This window comes from Saccopteryx bilineata, chromosome 2 (assembly GCF_036850765.1).
Source record: "Saccopteryx bilineata isolate mSacBil1 chromosome 2, mSacBil1_pri_phased_curated, whole genome shotgun sequence".
Taxonomy (NCBI): domain Eukaryota; kingdom Metazoa; phylum Chordata; class Mammalia; order Chiroptera; family Emballonuridae; genus Saccopteryx; species Saccopteryx bilineata.
Genome location: NC_089491.1, coordinates 394,571,915 through 394,598,231, shown reverse-complemented (window position 1 = coordinate 394,598,231; position 26,317 = coordinate 394,571,915). Strand labels below are relative to the sequence as shown.

Below are 26,317 nucleotides of genomic sequence, written 5' to 3'. Positions count from 1 at the left end.
CTTCTCTCTGGGGCCCTGAAGCAGCAAGGAAGAAGAGCAAGAAGCCTCAGCAGTTACTATCGCTGTGCCTGATTGTGTATGTCGTGAAAGGCGTCCCTGGGGTTGTGCAGTCTACAGCCTGGGCCCAAGCCCCATCAGGGAGTGAGTACAGTCCCTGGCCTCAGTACCAGCCTCAGCACCGCTCTGGGAAAGACAGGAAGGGCTCGCTAAAACCTGGGCCCGCACCGCCTGCTCCAGCCCTCCGAGCCCTCAAAGACCATCATTCCTCCTCTCTGATTGCATACGGGGAAACTGAGGCCCAGGGAGGGGCTGCCTCTGACCGTCAGGAGGAATGGAACTAGGAACCAGGTCATTTATCCGCTCTTTTTTGTCCAGCCACACTTTCGGCCTGCCCGAGTAGGGCTCAGGCAGTGCCTCAGTGGGCCCGTCAGGGTCCTGGGGTAGGGACCCAGGTTCAACCTAAGGGAACATCCTCCAGGTGCTGTGCTGATGCAGTTCTCTAGTTATGGGAGAATCCTGAGCAGAGGGAAGCACTCTCTCCCTGTGGGCCTCTGCCAGGCCACTGGAATCCCAGAGACTGAGCGCTTGGTGCAGATGAAGTTCTCTTTTCCCCCAAATAGGCCGCGTGAGTCTTCCTGCCCGGCTGTGCCCCCTGCCAGCAGCACTGGTCGGCCCCACATCCCCCACCAGGCTCCTGCTGCCCAGATTTCCTCTGCGGGCCCAGCAGTGAGGGCCAGGGCCACCCTCCTGCTGGAGACCCGCCCCAGCGCTGTGGGTCCCAGAGTGAGCCTCCGGTCTCCTGCAGGTGGAGGCACTCACCACGTCTTCGCAGACTGAAGGGAAGGTGGGAGGCTCAGGACCAGGGAGGACAGGCAGGGGGCAAGGGCACACAGCTGTGAGGAACGACGTCCAGGCTGAGTGGAGGGTCTGGCACACTCGGGCGCCCACTGGGAGGGGGTGTTCTGTCACGGTGGAATGCGGGGCTATGTGCCTGGGTCTGTGAGGGGCTGTGTTCTATCCTCTGTCCCCAAACCCTTGCCCTGTCCCACCCACCCCCACACGTGAAGGCCTCTGGGGAGCCCACTGCTGCAGGACACGGGCTGAGAGAACACAACAGCACCCAGATGCACTGGGGACAGGCCGGCCTCTTGGACACACAGCTCCACAGGGTGGCACTCAAGAGATCAAAATGCATTTAATGTGTTCCAGTCTTGTGGTCTATACCTTTAGATACCGCTATGTACTGAAAATAACATGAAAATTCACCGTTTAAAATATAGTTGACATTCTGTGATCTGACACAGGGCCGATGCTCCTGAGTGGGGCACCCCCTCCCACCAGGCCCCGAGCCCCCGCCAGGCCCCTCGCGCAGGCCAGGACTGAGCGGGGGACTCCTTCCCACCAGGCCCCGAGCCCCCGCCAGACCCCTCGCACAGGCCAGGACTGAGCGGGGGACCCCTTCCCACCAGGCCCCGAGCCCCCGCCAGGCCCCTCGCGCAGGCCAGGACTGAGCGGGGGACCCCTTCCCACCAGGCCCCGAACCCCCACCAGGCCCCGCGCGCAGGCCAGGACTGAGCCGGGGACCCCTTCCCACCAGGCCCCGAGCCCCCGCCAGGCCCCGCGCGCAGGCCAGGACTGAGCAGGGAATCCCTTCCCACCAGGCCCCGAGCCCCCGCCAGGCCCCGCGCGCAGGCCAGGACTGAGCAGGGGATCCCTTCCCACCAGGCCCCGAGCCCCCGCCAGGCCCCGCGCGCAGGCCAGGACTGAGCGGCACCGCCACCGCGGAGCACAGAGACACCCCACCCCTGACACTCGCGTGCAGAGCTCCCAGGACTGCACACGCTCACTCACGCGCATACACACCGCCCCCTGCAGGCCAGCACCAGCCCTGCTCACAAAGCCCGGCACAAATAACACACACGTGTACCACCACACGTACTGTCCAGAAGGACAGACACACACGTGGCCTCCTACACACAATCACTCACTGCTGACTGCCAAGGACTCACACACATGTATCGCTATCCCCTCATGCACAGGCACACACACTACACGCAGCACACTCGGACGTGATCAGGCGGGGGGCTGGCAGGACTATAAGCAGCTGCACTGATGTGCACGGCCGGTGTCCATGCTGAGTAGTGTGTGCCCAGCCTTACTGCCGGTGAACACTCAAACCAATGCCCACATGTAACACACACACACACACATGCTAACACACCTGCTGGAAGTATGCACAAACTATCGCAGGTCTGTGCTGTCATCCCAGACCCACACGCACACGGACTGTCATGCACACAGCTGCACTGTAGTCCCACGCACGATGGAGCAAACATTCATGCACTTACTGGAGAAGCAAAGACTACATGTTCCATCGGAACACAGACGGGACAATTCCACGCTCGGTGCTCACTCTCACAGCCACACGCACACTCTGCCAGCGTGAGTGACCCTTTCCCACACAAGCAGCGCAGTGTCTCAGAGCTCAGAGCTGAGCCCACTCCCACATCTGGACCTCCTGGTTGAGGCTACTGAGAAAATTCCTGGAAACCCCCTTGCCTGTAAGGTGTGGGTGGGAGCAGTTTGGAATACACACGTGCTCAGCACAGACCACACCACACACACACATATGCGCGCACACTCACCACGTGCCACATGCATGCACACATGCACAAGCACTTCCCACTCACCTGCATGCAGCACAGCATGCACACACTCCCCACACACCACACACAGGCACACACTCACCACGTGCCACATGCATGCACACGTGCACAAGCACTCCCCACTCACCTGCATGCAGCACGGCATGAACACGCTCCCCACACACCACACACAGGCACACACTCACCATGTGCCACAGGCATGCACACGTGCACAAGCACTCCCCACTCACCTGCATGCAGCACGGCATGAACACGCTCCCCACACACCACACACAGGCACACACTCACCGCGTGCCACAGGCATGCACACGTGCACAAGCACTCCCCACTCACCTGCATGCAGCACGGCATGAACACGCTCCCCACACACCACACACAGGCACACTCTCACCACGTGCCACAGGCATGCACACGTGCACAAGCACTCCCCACTCACCTGCATGCAGCACGGTATGAACACGCTCCCCACACACCACACACAGGCACACACTCACCACGTGCCACAGGCATGCACACGTGCACAAGCACGCCCCACTCACCTGCATGCAGCACGGTATGAACACGCTCCCCACACACCACACACAGGCACACTCTCCGCAGGAGCCTGCTCCTCGCTCAGCACAGACAGCACCTCCCATCCACCCTCCGGCCTGAAGTGCATTAAAGAGGGAGACTATTTTGGTCTTTAGCACAAGCAATAAATAAATAAATAGAGGGGAGGGGTGAAAAGGGCAGAGCGTAGAAACAGCGTCTGCCTCTGGCCAGAGAGGAAGGGCAGCTCAGGGCTGCTCTCCCGCAGGGTCTGGGGACTGACCTGTCTGGCGTGGTCCCGGGAGGGAGCAGGCCTGCGGGGAGCTGCCCTGGGCCCCCAAAACCACCAGGGCCTTGTGTTCTGGGGTCCCTGGGCTCTGCGCTGGATAGAGTGAGTGGAAGGCTGGCTCACTGGCCCTACAAGGGCCTCTGGCTGAGGGGCAGGTCAGAGCACTTCCTGTGCTGCGGGAATAACGAGGACACTGTCACCCGGGCTCAACCTGACAGTCCAGGATGGGCCAGTAGGAAAGTGCGCCAACCTCAACCCCACCACTGCCCCCGGGCTGTGGCCGAGAAAGGCAGCGGGCTCAGGGCTCAGAGCTCAGAGCTCAGAGCGGGAGGCCAGGAAACGGAGGAGTGGGGCCCCTCCGGCAGACCCTGAGAGAAAAGGGCTGCCTCCAGTGCCTCAGGCTGAGACTTCGTGGCCAGAAGCTGGGGTGAGGTTTGAGGCTAGGACAGGCTGTCGGAAGTCAGGCCTCCCGCAGGGTAGGGGACACCAGGGTATCTCTGGTGGGAGCTGATGGTCCATGCCAGGCGCCCCAACGGCCCCCCACCTTAGGTCAGCCCTCAGACCATACTGGGGTCAGAGGAGGGGGGCAGAGGCAGGAGGTCACCCCCCTCGAGAGAGACCTTGGCCTCTCCCCGTCCCCAGAGTCCCACCCCCTATGGTATGAGCTTATACTGTGTCTGTCTCCCCACTTGGGCCCGAGTTCCTGGTGCCTTCAGAGTGTGAGCTGGAGCGTCAGGCTCCGAGGCTGGAGCAGCCGGGCAGGCAAGCTGGGAGACGCCAGCTTTCTAACACTGACTTCTTTATGGCCCTGGTCACTCGGGAGGACAAGCACTCTCAGCCGTCCTGGGAAGGGCGCCAGCTCCACTGAAGGTCCAGCCCCCACAGCTGTTCTCTCTGCCAAGAACAAGCCCACACTGGGCCTGCTTCTGGGCCAGCAAGCCACAGCCCCGAACCCCTTCCCGACTACTTCCTGGGTGTGTGACACTCCTAGTCACCTCAGCGACACGTCCACATCTTTCTTTTCTTTTTTTTTTTTTTTTTTTTTTTTTGTATTTTTCCAAAGCTTGAAACAGGGAGAGACAGCCAGACAGACTCCCACATGCGCCCGACCAGGATCCACCTGGCACGCCCACCAGGGGGCGATGCTCTGCCCCTCCGGGGCGTCGCTCTGCCGCGACCAGAGCCACTCTAGAGCCTGGGGCAGAGGCCAAGGAGCCATCCCCAGCGCCCGGGCCATCTTTGCTCCAATGGAGCCTTGGCTGCGGGAGGGGAAGAGAGAGACAGAGAGGAAGGAGGGGAGGGTGGAGAAGCAGATGGGCACTTCTCCTGTGTGCCCTGGCCGGGAATCGAACCCGGGACTCCTTGCACACCAGGCCGACGCTCTACCGCTGAGCCAACCGGCCAGGGCCACATTTTTCTTAAGACGGTTCCTCTGCCGTTCTGGCAGGGTGCAGCCTGGTGGCCACTCGCCCGCAGCTCACCCCTGCTGCCCCAGGGTTAGGGAGGGTACCAGTCAGCCCGGCCTCTGCAGACAGAGGGGGAGGCCAGCGGGGAGGGCCAGGCAGTCCTGTGGAAACAGAAACGGGAGCCAGAGCGCTGGGAGTCTCTAAGGCACAGCTCAGGCCGGGGCCCCTGCGGGTGGGGCGGATCCGGGTCCCCCACGCCTGGGAACCAGGGCTCCCTTCCCACGGAGTCAGCCCCTCCCGCACTTGCCCACGGCCCCTTCCTGGGGAAGGGGGCAGGCCACTGACCAGAAAAGGAGAGAGAAGCAAGTCAGGAGCAGCCAGTGCCCAGGGGGGAGGGGACCCCCGCGGCGGGCAGGGCTCGTATCTGACCCTGAGAAGCACCTGTGAAGTGCAAAGTCCAACTCAAAAAGCTCAAACTGTTTCCCTTCTGGCCCCTTTCCTCCACCTCTCTGACACCGGAAAGCTTTTATTATGATCATTAACACGGTGTTGCTTCTGTCACAGACGGACTCCACTCCACCCAGCGCACGAAGGACCGTGGACGAGGCCGTGCTGGCTGTTGGCCCGCAGCCCGCGAGGGCCTGGCCTTCCTCGGGGGGAGGTCTGTCCAGCCTGCGGAACCTTCTGGAGCCTCCTCCCAGCTACCTGCCACCTGGCAAACCAATGGCATTCTAATTGTCCTTTTTTTGTACCTCTGTAAATTAAAAAAAATATTTTAATCACATTAATTTCTTTTTCTTTTTCTTTTTTTGTAAACACTCTTACTCAAACCGAAGCTCAGTTTGTCCCTAAGTTAAAAACCAGTGGGGTGCTCCGCAGCTTGCCAGCCTTCACCCAGAGGCCGGGGGCTGAACAGCCAACTCCAGGTGGATGGCAGCTCTCTCCCCTCAGGCAGAAGCCCCTCGCCCCGGTGGCCAGCCCCCAGGAGCTCACCTCCTTGCCTCTGAGCCCGCGTGGACCTCTGAGGCCAGTGACCGCTGGCTGCAGCCCCCCAGTCTCCTGCCCAACCTCCCAAGGCCACGGTGAGGAAACATAAGACATCTAAAACGCTACTGAGTCTGCAGCCAGGGCGCTCGCCCGTTCCGCTCCGACCCCGGGCCCTCGCGGGAGGCAGGCCTGGCCCCGCTGGGAGGACGTTGCACCTCAGCCCACGGCAGCTCAGATTTCGGACTCCCGTCTGTAGGACCGCTGCTCGAGGGCGCCCCCACCGGCCAGGTGCCGGTCAAAGTCGCGCCTCGCCGGAGGGCTGCGGCCACCCGGGTCGTCGGCCTCCTCCTCCTCCTCCTCCTCGTCGCGACTCAGGAAAGCCAGCTCGTTCTCGTAGCAGAAGGAGTTGGCGCTGGGCAGCAGGAACTTGTTCTCCACCAGGTCCTTGGCGCTGCAGCGGGGAGTGGAGGGCACCTCGTAGGTCTTGTGGAAGTGGGCGTAGTCGATCTTGTACTGGTTCTTCTCCTCAAAGAGGACCGGCTCGAAGCGGTGGCCCCACAGGATCTCGTTGGCCAGGTAGGAGCTCCGGGCTTGGGTGGTCATGGCCGTGGCCTCCACCATCCCCTCCAGGATGACCACGATCTCGAAGTCGTCCGTCTCCAGGTCCTGCCGGCTGATGCCGAAGAGCGGACTGGCCTCGTCGATCTCGTGCAGGATGGTGATGGGGGACACCAGGAAGATGCGGTCCAGGCCCTTGTCGAAGCCCACGTCGATGTCGATCTGGTCCAGCGGGATGTACTCCCCCTCCTCCGTGACCCGGGGCTTAATGAGCTGGGCCCGCACGTGGGCCTCCACGATGTGGCTCTTCCGCAGGTTGCCCACGCGCCACATGAGGCACAGCTTGCCGTCCCGCAGGGCGACCACGGCGTGGTGGCTGAACAGCAGGGTCTGTGCCCGCTTCTTGGGCCGGGCCATCTTGGCCATGATGGCACCGATCATGAAGGAGTCGATGATGCAGCCCACGATGGACTGCGCCACCACCATGAAGACGGCCACCGGGCACTCCTCGGTCACGCAGCGCAGCCCGTACCCGATGGTGGTCTGCGTCTCGATGGAGAAGAGGAAGGCCGCCATGAAGCCGTGGACCTGCAGCACGCAGGGCGTGCGGCCGCGGTCCCGGGCCGGCTCCAGGTCCCCGTGGGCCACCGCGATGACCCAGAAGATGACGCCGAACAGCAGCCAGGAGGCGAGGAAGGCCAGGGAGAAGAGGAGCAGCATGTAGCGCCAGCGGATGTCCACGCAGGTGGTGAACATGTCCGCCAGGTAGCGCTGCGACTTCTCGTCCATGTTGGCGAACTCGATGTTGCACTGGCCGTTCTTCTTGACGAAGCGGTTGCGGCACCGCCGCCGCGTGTGCACCTTGCCGTTGCCGAAGCCGTTGGCGCCCGACATGGCGACCAGGTGCAGCCCGGCCTCCTCCGAGGACGCGACGCTGTAAGGGTCAGCCTGGATGGCTGTGGTCATCCCGGGGCGGGGGCAGCCCTGGCTCCTTGCCCCCAGGCCAGCTCCAGGCGGGACAGCTCCTGAAACACAGAGGACAGCAGGAGTCCCACCGGCCCGCGCGCCACCCTGCCCAGGGCCCGCACACGTGGCCGGCAGCCGTTTCGACCCTCATGTGCCCACAGCCGAGGAGCTGATCCTCCCTCCTACCTGGAGTCAGCTCCTGACCCTCCTCGTCAGCTTGGAAACGGCCACTCCTCCCTCCCAGGACCTCCAGCCAGAAACCTTGCCTTCATCCTCAGCTCTCTGCTCCCACGCCGAGGGCTGCTCTGCTTTCAAACATATTTAGAACCCAGCGCCCTCTCCCACCCGCACAGCCTGAGCGCCCGTCACCACCCACCTGGACCAGCACGGCAGCCGCCTCAGCACCCTCCCCGCTCCCCTCCCTCCCTCCCACCCTAGTCCTGACCATCCTCTGCTCAGGGTCCCCGCTGGCCCTGCCAGGCCACCTGCAGAGCCCCGGACCCCTCGGCCTCACCCAGACCCCCTCCCTGCTCCCCTCCCTCCCGCCCTAGTCCTGTCCATCGTCCGCTCAGGGTCCCCGCTGGCCCCTGCCAGACCACCCACAGAGCCCCGGACCCCTCGGGCCTCACCCAGACCCCCTCCTCGCTCCCCTCCCTCCCACCCTAGTCCTGTCCATCGTCCGCTCAAAGCCAGGCCACCCGCAGAGCCCCGGACCCCTCGGCCTCACCCAGACCCCCTCACTGGCTGCTCCTCCGACTCGCTCTGGGCACTCTCCTCCCAGGCTTTCCCACCACCTCCGGCTGTAAGGTCACAAGGACACCACTGAGGCCTCCCTGTGTCCTCAGAGGACTGCACGCTCACTCAGATCCCCAGGGTAGCCCCACTCCCTGACCTCTGACCTGCCAGGGGTGCTAATAATAGCAGCAATGACGCGCGTAGAGTTGTGCCCGCTGTCGTCCCTCCTGTGGGACCATCAGCCACCTGAGCACAGAAAGTCCGCTCTTCCGTTCTCTGTGGACTCACCCCCCAGGGCTTAGAAATGGCCCTGTTTCCAAGGACACCCCAAGCTGGGCCCCACCCACCCCCCAACACTCACAGACTCCACCCCAGGCATCCACTCTCAAACCCATATGCCACACCTTCGCCCTCCTTGTCACGAGCTGGTGCTCAGAGGGGTCACTGACGGGCTGACCTCATCCAAGGGCCTCAGCTCTGAACGAGAGGACGTGGGCAGCACTCAGAAGTGTCCCCGTCCTCCACCCACTCAGGGGAGCACTAGGTCAGCCTGCCGTTCACACACACTGGGGGTCGCAGGGCACGCCCATAGCTCCTCACCCAGGCCAGACAAACACCATTCCCACAGCAGGTGAGGCTGGTCCAGACTCTGGACCCACAGGCCAGTGGCTACCCCTCCTCCAATGCCCAGCTGACTCCAGGACGGCCTGTTGGTGCCAGCCTGAGGCATCTGCAGGCTTGGAGCCATGGCACCACCTGGCTCTGTGGGCACTGAGGCCATCTGGCCATTAGCACTGGGCTGTGGGTACTCGGGCCCTCATCCTGCCTCAGCAGGGCTGAGCTGGAAAAGGAGGGGACCCTCAGCCAGCTGGCCTGAACAGGGGGACGAGGAGTCGTGCATGCTCCTCCCCACCAGTGGGGGCCCCACTCACCCCCAAACGACACCTGGTTGCACTAAGAGGTCGGAGCTAGACAAGGCTGGGAGTCCTGAAGTGCCCAGAAGAAAATGAGGCCCCAGAGGACAAGGTCCCAGAACAGCCAGGCCAGGAGCAGGAAGGCCGGCAGCTGGACACCCACCAGAGGCTCCAACACTGTAAGTGACGTAGCCAAGTGGCAACACTGGGACTCCGCCCGGTCTGTGTGACCAGGTGCACGAGGGTGCACCTCTCTCACCTCTGCTCCAGACAGCTGGGAGACAGACAAGGGTGGGGCCCTCGGAGGCGAGGCTGCGAGCCCCTCCCAGGGTCTGTCTGGGTCGGCAGGTGCCGCTGGACCCCCGGAGCGGCCACGTACATGATGCTCCGACGACGCTCCCTGCCTGCGTGACCCGGCCCCTCAGGCCACAGGGAGCGCGGCCCAGACCCCCCAGAGAGTGCTCTCAGGTCATCCAGTCAGCAGCGCAAGGAGGTGGCTACCCTCTGGACGTCCACTCTCTGAATGGAGGTTCAGAGGTAAACTGGCTTCTCCAAAGCCACACAGCCCTTAGCAGGAAAGCTGAGACTCAAACCCTTTCTGTCTGACGCACGGTCTCCCGTCCCGGGCAAAGGTTCTGCGTGGCCTCTCCTGGCGCTAACATCCTCCCCCGGAAGTGCTTCACCTGACCCCCTCCCCAGGGGCTGAGGAGCTGGAGTCGGAGGCTGTAGAGGTGGGGGCTGCTTCTGCCTGGGCCAGGAGGCCGGGAGCCGGCCATGGCGAGGTCCCCAGGGACAGCTCAGCCTCGGATTCCTGGGTCCTCAGGGAGACGTGCCAGGGCTGGGGCTCACAGCTGCAGCAGGGGGCTGCCAGATCACGGGGTGCAGGTTTGTGTGGCATGCAGGACTTGAGGGACATCCAACGAGCCATGGCTTCTCCATCTGGGGCTCCAAGAAGCTCAGGCCTGCCTGGGACGGAACTGCAAGAGGCCACGGCTGGAGAGCCCGCCCTGGCGCACTGCTCCTGACAGCTGAGCGGCCGCACACCCGGCCAGCTCCCGGGCGGGAGTGACTGCCACAGCGATTCCTGGCGTCCTCACAAGGCCGGGCACCGGGGACCCACCCAGACCATGTCACACAGGCCCAGGAGCACCCTCATCTATTGACATTCCATCTAAAACCATCTAGAGAAAATCAGCAAGGTCATGTCGGCACCTGCACCCCCTTTTCTCAGAGCTGGAAACAGACGTGGAGCAAAGTCACCCAGAAACTGAAGGGCAGGCAGAGTGGAAGCCCTGAGGATAGTCCAGTCCTCAGCCTCTCTCGCCCACGTGGTGCTGTGAGCATCTACCCCAGACAGGTATTGCCCAGTGGATCACAGCCAGGGGCATGCAAGAGTCTGTCTCTGTATCTCCCGTCCTCTTACTTAAAAAAAAAAAAAGGAAAAAGGAAGAAATGTGGGACGATGTCCTCAACCAGACATATGCAGGCTCGTTTGGCTCTGGCTCAGTGGTCGCATATGGTTAAACGAGATAAGAAATAGAATTCTATTTGTTTTCCTGAAAGAGGCCTTAGCAAGCAAGGAGACCATCTCCCCATTTTATAGATGAGAGAACTGAGGCTGAGACTCATCCCAGGTCACAAAGCAACGTACGGGCCAGGATGAGCTGGTAAAGATAACAGATGCTCAGGTTGGCCAGTGAGGGTCCTGGGAGAGAGACACTGGGGTGCAATACCTGAACCAGAAAAGGTGGGGTGACTCACACACCAGAGACAGGCAGTGGAGAACGTGGACCCAGAGCCCCTGGAGGGGGCGAAGCTGTCCCTCCCAGCCCAGCAGTTGTGGGCACAGCCTCGCAGCATCCAAAGTGCTCAGAGCACCGGTCAGGCCTGGACTGGTATTTAGAGAGGCAGCTACCATGTGACTGACCCGTGGGAGGGGCCTCTAGATAGAGCAGGACATTCCATGCCCAGTCCCCTGAGGCTCCGGACACCTCAGGTTTCCAGGAGATCTTGGAGAAGACCAGGGCAAAGCCTGGGCCCACATTTTCAGATGTCAAGAAAGCAGTGACTCTACAGGCAATCGAGGGGCTCCCACCCTCAGGGGTCTTTCAGCGAGCCGGGATCCCGTCAGAGGGACAAGCATGGCAATCGATGCTGATCCAGTGCTCATTACCTACCAGGCACTGTTTCAAGAGCTCTGATTCACTCATTTAATCCCTGTAACAATATTATGCTATTACCCATTTTCCAGATGAGGAAACAGAAGCTCAGAAAGATTGAGTCACTTGCCCAGGGACCCATAGTCTTCAGGGGTAAGATCTCCGTCTGAGGGTAGGAGAGAAAACATCAGTTCCCCATGTTCCCCAGGCCCCCGGGCCAGAATGCAGGCATGACACTGTGTTTTCCAGTCTCGGGCCTCAAGGTCCTGGAAATCCCGTGTGATTAAGACACACAGACAGCCTGAATCCCAGCCCTCGAAAGACCCCTGCCGGCTCCTCGGACCCAGAGCCAATCAGCCCTCGCTCAGAAAGCCCAGGGAGGAGGCGCTCACCACCTCCTGATCCAGTCCTACAACTGGAGGAATCCTCAGAGACCACGTAGCTCAGGGAAAGAGGACGTCTCACGAACACCTTTCCTGGCCCGCGGCTGCGGCAGACCCCACAGAACGACTTCCCACTGCGTCCCGTCCCGAGACAGCCTCAGTCTTTCCTAGTCCTCTCCCTGTTCACCAGACTTAGCAGGCGAGCTGAAAACACTCACCCGTCATTTGCAGATGGGGACACGAAAGCTCTGAGAGGGGCTCCCCTGACCAGTCACAAGGAAGCAAGAGACGGGCAGGCCTGAGGGTGTGCCACAGCCAGGCAGGGCAGCTCAGCGGTGACAGGCTCTGAGGACTGTGCCAGCGGAGGCAGAGGAGGGGCATTCGGGGCGCACTGGCACAGTCTGCCTCAGGCGCTAGAGTGGCTCTGGACACAACAGAGCGACGCCCCAGAGGGGCAGAGCATCACCCCCTGGTGGGCATGCCGGGTGGATCCCGGTCGGGCGCATGCGGGAGTCTGTCTGACTGCCTCCCCGTTTCCAGCTTTGGAAAAATTAAAAATAAATAATAAATAAATAAAAATCTTCCCATCCCAGGGATCAGCTAAAGGCCAGGACCTCCATGAAGCCCTTTGGGTTCTCTGGCCCTGGAGTCTCCTATGAGGGTCAGAAGCTACTCTCTACCTTGTGTGAGAATTGACTTTTCCCAGGTCCCTCGCTGGCCAACCTGAGAGGCCCAGAGAGGCCGACGAGTGCCTGGCACAGAGAGGGCATCAGGAAGTGCTCACCGACTAGACAGAAGGATGGAGGAATAAGAGGCTGAATCGAGACATGGATGAGGAGACAGACATATGTACAGAGAGGTGGCCGAGCACATGGATGGGTACATGGGACTGACTGACAGGGGAGTGAGCGGGTGGGTGAGTGGTAACCAGAGAGACGGATTGAGTGGGTGGGAAATTATTGGATGAGTTGGGTGGATAGATCAGTGAGCAGAGGAATCGCTGGATGAATCAATGGATGAAAGGATGCATGGATGGCTGGGTGAGTTGGATGAATAGTTGGGAGATGGGTGAATCCATGGATGGAGAGGTAGCTGGATGTGCTGGGTAGGTGGAAAGATGGCGGGTGGATGGAAGGATGTGTGGAACCAGTGGGTGAATGAGGCTGAATGGGTGAGTGGGTGGGTGAGTAGGTAGATGAATAGATGGGTGGGTGGGTGGGTGGGTGAGTAGGTAGATGAATAGATGGGTGGGTGGGTGGTAACATAGATGAGTGTTTGAATGGATGGACAGTTACGCCAACAGCGACCTTAATCTTACCTCTTGAATTTTATCTTCCAAATAACGGTGTGAAGTGGGCACGTGGCCGCCGTCAAAGCTGCATTAGCAGCAACTGCCACTTTCCCAGTATCAGCTGGAGAGGAATCAGTCCCTAGAAAACCCTAACGTTAACAAATCAAAGCCAAATCACTGTAGATGGTGCCGCTCTCCTCAGAAGGGCTCAAAAGTCAGAGATTTCCACATGAACCCACACTTCTGCTGGCGTCCCCCAGGGCTCCATGGAAGGAAGGGAGGACTCTCCACACCTCTGATGCCCCCACACCTTTCCAGCACATCCACGTGTCCATAACAAACTTCCAGAACTAGAGAAAGGCAAAGCAAGACGGGTCCCCAGAGACAACAACATCTGATCGTTAGTGAGTGCCTACTGCACCCAGACCCTGCGGTAGGTGGTTCATAGACATCCACTCACGTAATCCTCACAACGCTGGAACTATGGCTGTTCCCATACGAGAGAGGTTGGTGATAGGGTAGTTCTCCTAAGGTCACAAAAGAACTCAAGTCTCTAGCATGTTCTCCTAGCCACCACCTGAAGGGCTTTCCCAATGCCAATCACAGGGCTCACCTGTGGATGAAAGAATGGATTATGTATGTAGGAATGTAGGAATGAATGGATTATAGATACATGGATGGATGGATAATGAATGGGTATATGGATGGATGATGAATAGATGAATTATTAATGAATGGATGATGGATGGGTGGGTGTGTAAATGGATAAATGAACGGGTTGGTGGATGGGTAAATATTTGAATGGATGGATGGATGAATGAATGGGTATATTATGGATGGATGGACAGGTAGATTACAGATAAACAGATAATGGATGGATGGGTTATAGATGGGTGTGTGGGTGGATAAATGACTAGGTAAGTGAATGGATGGATGGATGGATTATAAATGGGTGAGTGGGTGTATGAATGGGTGTGTAGGTGGGCATATTCATAAGTGAATGGATGGATGGATAGATGGATGGATGGATAGGTGAGGAGATGGGGTGGGAAGGATAAATAGGATCAATGTATGAGTGAGTGAGTGGCTATAGGAGTATACAGATGGATGCACATCAGTCACTTGTTCGAGGCTTACCTTGAGCATACATATATCCTATGTGGTCCCTGCAATCCCAAGCCTTGGTTTCCCACCTGTCGAAGGGGCCCCTGCTGTGAGGATCACAGCACACTGTCCTGGGAAAGGACTCTGAGTTTCCGGAGGCAAGCTCACTTGAGGCGCCCTTCCCACCCGCCAGTCACTGACCCCATGGCGCCCTCTCCTTTCACAGCCGGGGCTGGCTGTCATCCACCGTCATGCTGGTTTTTCTAGCTGCAGTTAAGGCAACTGTTGGCGAGTCACCCAAACATTCTAAGCCTCCTGGGGCACACAACAGCAACGGCTAAACAGACAGGTTCAAGCTCCAGCTCCGCCCCCAAGCTGTGTGACTTTGGGTGTGGCCCTTTCCCTCTCTGAGCCTCGGCCCGCTCCGGAGGGAGACGGCCTATGTGGCCAGACCCTCACCTCAAAACCCCCAGCCCTCAGCCGCGGCTCCCGTCCCTCATCCCTCTCTGAGCAGTGCTTCTCTTGGGTGTTTCACTCTCAGAACTGATGGGGAAATGGAGGCTCAGGGAGGCTCCATCACGGACCAATGCCCATGTGGACCCCCACGGCGAGGCTTACGCCCAGGCCTCTCATCTTATGCCCGTGCCCTGAGTGGGCCCACGTGTGACTGGCCCAAACTTCACAGCCCCAACCTGAGGGAGAGATGGTTCTTCCCATTGTACACACAGAGGAATGGAGGCTGAGAGGTTCAGTCACTTGCCCCAGGTCACCTAGAACTGGAACTTTGTCACAGGGCAATGGGAACCCAACCGGGCTAGGGAGAGGGGGTGAGGGTGAGCAGTGTGGACAGCCTGCCACTCCCCACTTCCTGCTGGTCATCTGGCCTGCCCCAGGCTCTCCCAACTGCATTTCTGACTCTATTTCCTCGAAGAGGCCTCTCCAGACGAATCCAGTCAGGTTTGTTCCCACCCATGAAACTGAGGCACAGAGAAGCGACTTGTCCAAGATCTCAAAGCAACTGAGTAAGTGGCAGCCTGGAGCCGAGAACACAGGTCCCTGGACACGCTGTCCCGGGCTCCCTGCCACCCTGCAGCAGCCCATGAGGGGAGCTCGGCCCTCAGGAGCTCACCAGACACTTTCCTGGGTCATGGTCACAGTTCTGGGCGGGGCAGTCTGGGTCGCTGTTCAGGGTTTGCCCACCACACAGGGGCAGCCTGAGCCCAGACAGGCCAGACAGGCCCTCAGCCTCCCAGCCAGCAAGGGCAGGGCCTGGACCGGCACCAGAGTGCCCCCTCCCGTGCCTTCCTGCTGGCACCAGCCTGTCACCACGGCTGGGGCTGACGCCCTGAGCCTCCGGGGACCGGGACCAGGCACTTCCCCTTCCTGAGGTCCAGTTTCCTCCTTCCACAGAACGGGCGGACTGCCCTCCCAGCGGATGTGACCATGCGATTCAGTGTGACGGGGACGCATGCTCTGGGCACAGCGCCTGGCACAGCGGGGCTCCAGGAGGAGACAGCTGTCATCATGATCACCATGATATCAACCATCCTCGGAGGGGTGGGGCACAAGGGCCAGAAAGCCCTTAGTCCCAAATTCAAGGCCTGGCCATTCCCCCACCCCACAGCTCGCTGTGGGCCTTTCCCTGGGCCTCGGTCTCTTCGTCTGCAAAATGGGTATACCCCACCTACCTCAGGAGACCATCAACGGGGTGAACTTAGGCCCTGAGGCAGTATGTGGCACGCAGCCGACCCGAGTAAGTACCGGGTCCCCCGTGCTCTCTGAGAGGAGCTGTCACAGCTGGACCAGGTGGCTCGGAGCGGACACAGAGATTCCCGATGGGGTGACAGCTGGCACATCCCTGACCCTCACACTCAGCCCCAAGTGATACTCTCCGAATGCACCACAACAGGCAGCTAAGCAAGACAGCCCTGAGCTCCCACGGCCTGGCCGCAGCCTCGCTGCCTTGCCCCTCCGTGCCCGAGCCGGTGCTGGACAGCAGGCGGTGCTCAGTGCTGCTGGCCACAGCAGCCACAAGTGCCCAGGACCCCTCAGGCCCCTCACTTTCCATGACCTGGAGGCAGGGGTTAGACACACTGACCCCAGTGATAGGTTGTGCTAGATGGCCAGGAGGGGTGGACACCTGCCCTCTCAGCCCAGAGAGGAAGCTAGAGCTGAAGGTTCTGGACCCAGGGTGGACGACAGGTCAGGTCAGGCCCCAGGGTGGACGACAGGTCGGGTCAGAATCCAGGGGTGGACGACAGGTCAGGTCAGGCCCCAGGTGGACGACAGGTCGGATCAGGCTCCAGGGAAAGTTTCCGGGCGGGCCAGGTACCAGGGAATGTTTCCGGCGGTATTTTTATCTTGAGAACATCTTTCCACAGTGGGAGGGGGCAGAGGGAGACAGGGTGTTCTTGGCCCACGGCCTGTGGGAGCAGCAAAGGACAGAGTCCCCTGGGCACTCTTTACTAGAGTAGCTAGAATAGGCAGTGCCTCGCCCCGGGAAGGTCTCTAACCCCGTTGGGGGGCAGAGGGGCAGCCGGAGGAAGGCAGCAGGAGTGAAGAGAGCCCAGCCTGAGGCTGACAGTCTCAGTGAGAGGGACTCAGAGGTCCCCAGACCAGGCTGTAGATCCAACTCCGTCCTCCACACACTGGGCAGTGGCCAAGGTCCCCTCGCCTCTGAGTCTTCCTGTTTTGTTTTGTTTTGTTTCTTTGCGGGAGAGACAGAGAGACAGGAAAGGGCTGATAGGAGAAGCATCAACTTGTAGTTGCATCATGTTAGTTGATCATTGATTGCTTCTCATGTGTGCCTTTACCAGGGGGCTCCAGCTGAGCCAGTGACCCTTTGCTCAAGCCAGTGACCTTGGGCTTCAAGCCTAAAACCCGTCCCAAGTTGATGTTGTATCCACTGTGCCACCATTGATCAGGTAAGCCTTCCTGTTTTTATCTGCTAACCAGGAGCTGGCCCTTCCAAGACCGACATTCCAGGGTTCTAAGGGATTAGGGAAGGAAGTGGTACAGAGAAACCGTCGGGGCACACCTTGTCACCTTAATAACAGGGAAGAAGGTGTGTTTAGGGACCACAGGCACAGACACGGGAGCTGAGGCTTTATACTGGCAGACAAGAGAGAGACTGAGGCTCTGAGAGGTCCCGAGCACATATTACTGAGCTTGGACTTGATCCCAGGGGGCAGTTGGAAAGTATGAGTTCTGGGGCAATATGGCTGGGGCTCAAATCTTGTCTCTGTCCCTTCCTATGTGACCTTGGGCAAGTCACATAACTTCTCTGAGCTCCAGGAGTCTCGCCTGTAAAATGGGGTTAATAATGGCGTGTACTTCAGGGGGTGACGACGGAGTTTTAACAAGTTCATACACGGAAGTTGAATGGCTGGAAATCTCCCGGCTCCCTACCCACTAACATCGTCACCTCTCTGAGCCTGACTCACGCTGAAGAGAGGTCATGAGCCCCGAGAGGACCTCAGGTGGACCTGACTCCAGGCCAAAAGGAATGAGGCGGATGGACAGAAGCAACTCCAGGGGGGAGAACCAGGTGAGCAAAGGCACCATGGCTTCCAGACTCCTTACAACAGAGATCTTTCAAGCTTCAATCTAATCTGAGTCTTAGACATTTCCTGAGCGCCCAGCATGTGCACGGGAGAGCAAAGGCCTGAGATGAAGCACAAGAAACATCCTGGACCATGAATAAAGAGGCTGGGGAATGTGCCAACATAAGTATATATATGTATTCTTTATCAAAGCCTACCATAAGCAAAACAAAAGGCATAAATGTTTTATTTGTTTGATGTTTGTCATAATAAAAAGATTGATGTACTTAATATACAAAGAGTTTTTATAAATCAACTGGGGCTGGACTCCCTACCGAGGGTCATGTGGTCCTCAGTGAGCAATGTCTCAGGAATGTCCACACCTCAGAACCTCAGTGTAAGCTGGCCCCTCGCCACGAAATGCCTCGCTCTGCCTTCCGGAACTCAAAGCATCCTTCAGGCTCAAAGGGTGCCCCCTTTACGAAGCCTTCCAAGATTGTCCTGGGTCCCCTGGTGCTCCTTGCCAAGTCCCCACAACATGTACCTGGCATTCTACCAGAGATTATTCCAAGTGGGATGGTCTGAGCATCTCTGACTGAGGAGGAAATGAGGCCCAGAGGTGTGCACAGCCGTGCCAGAGGTCACCAGTCTACGAGCCAGAGCTGAGCCTGGTCCTGAGGTGAGCCGCCTCCTCCCTAAAGAGCCCGTCAGGCTGGTGTTGTCCCCACCAGGGAACAGGCCCCAGTGTGGGGGCTGCATTTCTTTATAATGGGCTGGGCCGTATGAGGCCTGTTTAGGCAACAGCCAGTCAGGATCAGATCCTGAGCCCCAGCCTCTGTGTCCTAATAACCCAAAAACTTTTCTGGGGGAACACAGGGGTATCTGTCTTATCAGATTCCCTCTTCTCTCTTCCTCATTTCGTAAATTGGGCTTTATCTGGGGACCCGAGAATTCACTGGGAGTGCCTGACAGGCCTCTGAGGGCCCTGGGGCTCACCTGCCATGGGCGGAGCACCCAGGAAAACAGGGTGGGCCCCTCACTCCACACGAGGGCTCCCCTTACAGCTCAGGTCTGACAGAATGGCCTCCACCTGCTCGCAGGGGTCACACTTAGCGTTCACTCGCTCAGCGGACATCTACTGAGCCTCCACTTGTGCAGACGGAGTAGTGCCCGGTGCCGACACTCAAACGGGTAAGACAGACAGAAGACGTGTTACGGAGAAAAGAACCCGTCATTCTGGAGGCAGGGTGGGCACTGTCCTAGAGGTCAGAAAAGACGTCTCCAAGGACGGTAGGAACAGCAAGGACAAAGGGCAAGGCTGGAGTGTTGCTCTGTGTTCGAGAAGCAGGAGGGGGAGCGATGGGGCTGGAACTGAGGGTGCAGGTGAGGGTGCAGGTGAGGGGCAGGTGAGGGTGCAGGTGAGGGTGCAGGTGAGGGGCAGGTGAGGGGCAGGTGAGGGTGCAGGTGAGGGGGCAGGTGAGGGGCAGGTGAGGGTGCAGGTGAGGGTGCAGGTGAGGGGCAGGTGAGGGGCAGGTGAGGGTGCAGGTGAGGGGCAGGTGAGGGGCAGGTGAGGGTGCAGGTGAGGGTGCAGGTGAGGGTGCAGGTGAGGGGCAGGTGAGGGTGCAGGTGAGGGGCAGGTGAGGGTGCAGGTGAGGGTGCAGGTGAGGGGCAGGTGAGGGGCAGGTGAGGGTGCAGGTGAGGGTGCAGGTGAGGGGCAGGTGAGGGTGCAGGTGAGGGGCAGGTGAGGGTGCAGGTGAGGGTGCAGGTGAGGGGCAGGTGAGGGGTAGGTGAGGGTGCAGGTGAGGGGCAGGTGAGGGTGCAGGTGAGGGGCAGGTGAGGGTGCAGGTGAGGGTGCAGGTGAGGGGCAGGTGAGGGTGCAGGTGAGGGGCAGGTGAGGGGCAGGTGAGGGTGCAGGTGAGGGGCAGGTGAGGGGCAGGTGAGGGTGCAGGTGAGGGTGCAGGTGAGGGGCAGGTGAGGGGTAGGTGAGGGTGCAGGTGAGGGGCAGGTGAGGGTGCAGGTGAGGGGCAGGTGAGGGTGCAGGTGAGGGTGCAGGTGAGGGGCAGGTGAGGGTGCAGGTGAGGGGCAGGTGAGGGGCAGGTGAGGGTGCAGGTGAGGGGCAGGTGAGGGGCAGGTGAGGGTGCAGGTGAGGGTGCAGGTGAGGGTGCAGGTGAGGGGCAGGTGAGGGTGCAGGTGAGGGGCAGGTGAGGGTGCAGGTGAGGGTGCAGGTGAGGGGCAGGGGCGGCTCAGAGAGAGGACTTGGCTGGAGACACAGCCGGGGGCCCAGGTGAGCGAACCTGGACCTCCTGCTCCTCACCTGCCATGTCCCAGACACGGTGCTCAGAGAACACGCCTCCCACCTCCCGCTCTGACACATGCCAGACCATCTGACCAGTGCCCTTCCCCACCCTCCCTCAAATTCCTCGGCCTCCTTCCAGTGCACCCACCTCCACGCCCCCCACCCTTCTGCATCCTTCCGTCTTAGACCAGATCATTCCGGGCAGGAATTACCTATCCCTCCAAGCCTTCCCCAGCTGGCCAGGAGCCCCCCAGGCCAGGGCCTAGGTATGACTGCCCTGAGCATGGGGCCGGTTTCCAGGAGGAGGCTGAGGAGGGCCAGAGGAACCAGGCCTCAGAAGCCCCCCATGGCTTCACCCCTCGACCCCAGAGTGCCTCTCAGGCCTGCACGGCAAGGTGGCAGGCAGGGCTAGAGTCCGTCCCACGACCACTTCAGTCTCAACTTGACCTGGGACTTTGCCCTGTCTGGGCCTCAGTTTCCCCATCTGTCAAGTGAGAGGCTCCTCTGGGCCCTGTTCAACTTGTTGCATGGAAAAGGCTGCAGCCAGGACATGGAAACAACCAAAAAGCCCGTCAACAGATGACTGGATAAAGAAGATGTGGCACATATACACTATGGAATACTACTCGGCCATAAGAAATGATGACATCGGATCATTTACAGCAAAATGGTGGGATCTTGATAACATGATACGAAGTGAAAATAAGTAAATCAGAAAAAACCAGGAACTGCATTATTCCATACGTAGGTGGGACATAAAAGTGAGACTAAGAGACATTGATAAGAGTGTGGTGGTTACGGGGGGAGGGGGGAGAGGGAGAGAAAGGGGGAGGGGGAGGGGCACAAAGAAAACTAGATAGAAGGTGACAGAGGACAATCTGACTTTGGGTGATGGGTATGCAACATAAATGAACGACAAGATAACCTGGACATGTTATCTTTGAATATATGTATCCTGATTTATTGATGTTACCCCATTAAAATATATATATATATATATATATATATATATTAAAAATTAAAAGAAGAAAAAGAAAAGGCTGCAGCATGGGGAACAGTACCTTCCCGTACTGACTGCTCAGAGCATGGATGGGGGGCATGGCTGCCACCATCAGAGCCCCCCTGGAGCTCAGGGAGAGATAGATCACAGGGCAGGAAATGTCAGCAAGGGGCCCCAGGCCAAGCCGCAGGGTGTTGGTAGCCCTCCCACCCTTAGCAGAACCCTGTTGGGAGACATCCCAGTACCAGCATTGGGCAGTTCATCCCGAACGGCCAGGTGGGTGAGGTTGGCAGAGCAGCTTCTCCCCACCAGCGCCCTCAAACGGAAGCACAGGTCATAGCCCGAGAGGCCCGTTCTGGTCCTCAGACCACCATGGGGGCTGCCCAAGGACACTGGAGGCAAGTGAGGGAGTCCGGGAGTATGTGGACGGGGTTAGCAGGCAGTGCAGAGCAGGGCGTGTGGTTCCTGCCACGACTCAGCCCTCTCCAGGAGGTCTTTCCAGGGACCCAAGGATGAAACCCAGGGCTCTGCGAACTGGATGGGAAAGCAGGTGAACCTCCTTCTCTGCAAAATGTATTGTTCCCTCTGCAGTGAGAGGCGTCAGCAAAGCCCCACCGCTCGATGCTCCGTCCCCTGGTGGACGGTCCTGGCTGGGTCTCCCTGTCAAAGGTATCACCGGCACCCGCAGGCTGCATCACACATCCTCAAATGTTTGGGCGAGTACTTCACATTTCTGGTTTCCTCTGTGGTCCTATGTGGTTCCTCTCGTGCATTCAGAAATGCTTTCCCGAGCAAGTGGACATCGAAAGCACTCACGGCCAAACCTGCCTAGACCGGAGCCTCATCTGCGAATGGCGGGTTGCCTGGGCCCACTCATTTGTTCCTTCATTCATTCCAGCAGCGTGTCTTCACTGGGGCCCTGTGTAAGGCACCCCTGGTGCTCAGAGCAGAGAAGAGGGGCTGCAGGGGGTGCTGTATGACCACCTGGGAAGGGGGGGCCTGCTGGTCGGGAGAGAGCCGGGCTTTGGAACAGGAAACAGGGCTCCAGCTACAGGCTGGGGGCAAGAAGGAGCTGTGGTCTGAGGAACGAGGGCAGCAAGAGGGAAGGGGAGACGAGGTCTGAGAGTGGGAGGGTGGGATGTACAGGTGGGCCTCTCACCCATGACCCGTTTACAACATCCCAGGTCAAACCCAGAGTCCCTCGGGAATCTTCCCAGGGCTCAGGCCAGGAACATGAACCTGAGGAACTTTCTGGAACACAGGGAAGGATGTTGACAGCATCACCCTTCCATGCTTTACCTCATCTTCCCTAAAGGAAGTGCAGGCTCTTCTTGGCATCACTTCACAGAGGACAAGGCTCAGGGCGGGGACACCCACTGCGCGAGGGTGACTGAACTGATGATGCTCTGACCCCACAGTCGCTTCTCACCGACCTCACCCCACGCAAGCCTTTCCAACCCTAGGGAGCTGAGACTGCACACCCACTGTGCTTCAGGCACACCCGACCCTCGATACATGCCTCTTCCGTTTGTGCAATCGTGCCTTTCAATGGAGGCAAGAGACTGGGCTCAGAGAGGGTGAGCACGCTGCCCAAGGCCACACAGCCAGTCCACAGGGAAGCGGGGATGAGAATCCAGGACTTCAAGGGCCATGGAAACAGAGACCCTGGACTTGATCACACACAGGTCTGGCCCTAAGGTCTCTAAGAGGAAGCCATCTCTCCAGGGGGCTCAGGACCACCTCCTGCGACCTTCCCTGGCTGAGTGGCTCCTTCTCCCACGTGGCTCTGATGCTGGGGAGTGACAGGGGCTTCAGAGAACCCGGGACTGGTGGGTGGCAGCCTAGTGTCCGCACCTTGTACGGCCCCTGCTGGGTTGTGTGCCCAGGAGAATGTGAGTGTGGGGGCATCTGTCCTGGAACAAGGGGTCTTACCAGCAGGTCTTTGCCCGAGAGCAGCCACAGCAGCTACTGAAAGTCCCAGAAAAAGCTCTCTCATGCCTGAAGCTTTTATTTTGCATCCAACAACCCTGTGAGAGACTGGCTGGGTCTCTCCCTGCCCCAAGAGGAAGAAACAGGATAGAGAATCCAGTGGCCCAAGAACAGGCCAACCAGTGCCTCCCCAGTAAGCCAGGCATCCGGGATAGGGCGTGTGCCAGTGGTGGCCGGAGCACATGACCAGAGCGGGAGTATGAGCGAGGGCGCTCCCCAGTTCCACTCTCACACCGGCACCTTCGCAGAGGGGCGGGAGAGGTCAGGGTGGTGCGGGGAGAGGTCAGGGGGGCGTGGGCATGGGCTCCTCCAGGGCCTGGTCCCGCCCTCTACCTGCTGTCGCCTGCCCCACCTCCAGGGCACTAATAACACATTTGTGTTATGAATCCTCGCCTCAATTTCCACACCGATTAAGTGGGACTAATTCCACTGCCTCCCTGGTCCAACTGTCGGGAGTTAGTGGATGCAAGGTGCCCCTATCGGGGTCCAGCACACAGCAGGTGCTCACGTGAAAGCCGTCCCTTCAGGAGGGCCAGGGATGTGTGTGCACCTGGTCCCACATTCCTCCAGAAACAGACCTTGAGTCAAAGATTTGGGAGCAGGGAGTTTGGGAGGCGACCCCAGGGAAAGCGAGAGAGGGAAGCATGGCAGCTGGTGATGGGCATGTTGATGAACCCTCAGTGTGGGCACCGGGGCTCCAGCCGAGAACTTGCACCTCATTATCCCCCTGAGGGCCAAAGCCCCACGGTGCTGGGGGAGGGTCGCAGCGGCCTGGTGTGGTCCACCAAGGGCGGCAGGGTGGGACGGCGCTGGCAGTCAGAAGAGGTGCTTGTGCAGAGACAAGGGTGCCGTTAGGCGTGAAGGAGGTGGTCCAGCAGCCCACGTCTCACATGCAGTGGCGTGTGTCTGCGTGTGCAGCGAGCATCAGCCATGTGTCGCTGCTCCTCTGTGGGCACACATGCAGTGTGCCCACAGACACGAGCTGTGTCCTCCTGTGGACGGATCTGTGCCAACGCTAACGCTGGTGCTGCACGCTCAGCCAGGTCTCTGCGTCTGTTCCTGCACACATGTATGTGCATGCCATGCGTGCCCAGACCATGTGCATGCACCACAGTCCCTCACCCAACACTGGCGGTGGAGGCGGTGGTCACCTTGGCAACAGGGCAAGTGCTGGCTAAGTGGAGAGGGCTCTGGTTCAAACCACTGAGCCCAGAGAGGCTAAGAAAAGGAAACGAACAGGAGGGTGGGAGAGGGCAAGGCCCAGTCAGTCCCAGGCTCTGCTCCCAGGTGCCCCACCCACCCCAGGACCTGCCCCACTCCTGTCCCAGCTGAGGGCTGCCGGGAGCCGCAACGCAGGTCTAAGGCCCTTTATCAGGCTTGACCAGCTGAGTATCCCCAGAGTGGGATTCCTTCAGAGTCCTGGGGAGCCTACCACAAAGGCCAGCAAACAGGAATGAGGAGCCCCCCTCCCCATTCCCCCATCCCACTACCCTGACTTTGCAGGATCTTGGGAGGGCCCTCTTCCAGATTGACGGAGCCCCAGAAAAGGGCTCCCCAAACACCAGTCCCTTTCTAAACCAGGGATATTGGGCCTCCCAGCACAGAAGTCACCTTCCCTGCACAGTTAATGCACTAACTGCACACGCTACCCCATGGCTAGTCCATTAGCCCAGATCCCACAATGATTTATTTACAAGCTCCTATCTCCTGCTCATCCCCACGGCCAGCTCATCAGCAGCCTCACTGCCTGACCCACAGACTCCCCTAATACCACTCAGAATCGCTGCGTGCTATTTATATTTCATCAGACAGAGTGCATGAAGATGTGAGCTCTGCAACTGCTGGACAGCCAGGAGCTGAGGCCCACGGGCGAGTCTGGGAGGTGGACTCCGGCTTTCTAGGCAGAAGTCCGTGGTTTCTCGCACTCTCCTGGGGCAGCCATGGCTTGAGAGCCTGTGGCCCCGCCCTCTGCTCGTATTTACTGGGGCTTCACCTTGACTGCCTCATTGTGACCTGAGAGAGCCCCGAAGGAAAGAGTCTGCTCTTCTCCTCATTGGCCAGACAACAAAACTGAGGGTCAGAGAGGTGAAGTGCTTCACCTAAGGCCTACAGCCTAGAAGAGGCAGAGGTGGGGACTAAAGCCAGGCCGGCGGCCTCGGAGCCTGGACCTTCACTGCCCAGCTTTGGCCTCCCTGAGTCCCAGAGCAGCCCTTCGAGGTAGGCTCCACTAGGATCCCTGTTTTACCGGGAAATGGAGTGACACAGCCAGGAATGGAAGCCAGACAGATGATCTAGACTGGTAATGTGCTCCTGTCTGTGCCCTGGGTGATCCCGTTGATGTGTCTGGGAGCAATCCCGAGAGGGTGAGAACAGCTCAGTGCAGTCACCACAGCCCACTGTCACCACAGCCACCAGGGGGCCCTTCACCTGACTTCCACCATGCCTCAACGTCCAGACTCAATGCCGAGCGGAAGTCCAGGGTGGCCGGCTCCGGAAACTCCAAGAGCAAGTTGTCAGCAAAGGGACAAATGTGAGCCCTCGGCGCACAGCACTGACCTCTCATCACCCTCACAGAGAAGGGGCCCCTTGCCTTGCCCCCCACTGGACAGGCCCGGTCACATCAACACTGGGCTTGGAATTCTGGGAAACCCCTGCCCGACCCCTTGGACATCCCAAAGCATAGCTTCTTCTGAGACTCCTGGGAACAGAGCTAGCAAGAATCCCACGTTCTTAGGCCTCAGTTTCCCCATCTGTAACGTGAGGATGTGATTCTTGTGAGGACTACTAAGTTCATAAATTGCTTAGAAGTGTGCGCAGCACAGGGAAACATTATTATCACTATCACTATTATCATCACCATTAGTGTTTCTGAGCCAGACACTGGGCGCACAGCAGGAAGGGTCCACGGGTCCCAGTGCTGACCACACGGTGTGTTCATAGTCTGTGTCCAGGCCGGCCAGCTCTAGTCTAGGGGTCCTCATGCACTTCCAGGCACCCCTTTTCTGTGGCTCCAGCAGGGCCAGGAAAGTGTTTCTGGAGAGAAAATGAAGTGATGGCCTTGGCCAGGTAGCTCCAATGGTTAGAGTATCGTGCTCAAACACAAAGGTTGTGAGTTCAATCCCTGGTCAGAGCACATACAAAAATCAACCAATTAATACATAAATAATTGGAACAACAAATCAATGGTTCTCTCTCTCTTTCTCTCTCTCTCTCTCCCTCTCTCCTTTCTCTCTCTCAAAAAAAGAATCAATAAATAAAGGGAAGAAGAATAACTGACATTTTCTAATGGTTTGCCTCTGGCAACACTGCACTCTCAGCAGCTCCCGCAGCCACACTCTGCCCAGGCTGTTCCCCTACCTCACCCTGACGCCCAGGATGCCCAGCTCCTGGTTAACCCCTGGCATGTCCTCCAGTCCCCCAGGCTGGGTACGGACGGGGCCTCTCCCAACCCTCTGCAGGCCCTGGGCTGCTCTCTGTCACAGCTCTGTCCACACTGGGCAT

At 59.1% G+C, this 26,317-nt stretch overlaps 1 protein-coding gene and 1 long non-coding RNA gene across 4 annotated transcripts in view; both read right to left on the bottom strand.

Annotated features, from left to right (window-relative positions):
* Positions 1–26,317, bottom strand: part of LOC136327351 (uncharacterized) — a 187,353-nt gene that overhangs the window by 62,922 nt on the left and 98,114 nt on the right. The gene's annotated exons all lie outside the window — the stretch shown is intronic.
* The window catches only part of KCNJ12 (potassium inwardly rectifying channel subfamily J member 12), a 49,491-nt gene continuing 24,350 nt past the window's right edge, over positions 1,177–26,317 (bottom strand). Inside the window, exons 1-2 of one of the 3 annotated variants that reach the window (XM_066264504.1) lie at positions 10,818–10,861; positions 1,177–7,462 (exon numbers count right to left, since the gene is read on the bottom strand). In XM_066264504.1, the coding sequence (XP_066120601.1) occupies positions 6,111–7,403 (1,293 nt within the window). In that variant the 5' untranslated portion in view covers positions 7,404–7,462; positions 10,818–10,861 and the 3' untranslated portion in view covers positions 1,177–6,110. Of the gene's footprint in view, positions 7,463–10,264; positions 10,298–10,817; positions 10,862–26,317 lie in introns of those variants that run through there. The other 2 variants (XM_066264505.1, XM_066264503.1) reach the window with 2 other exon arrangements.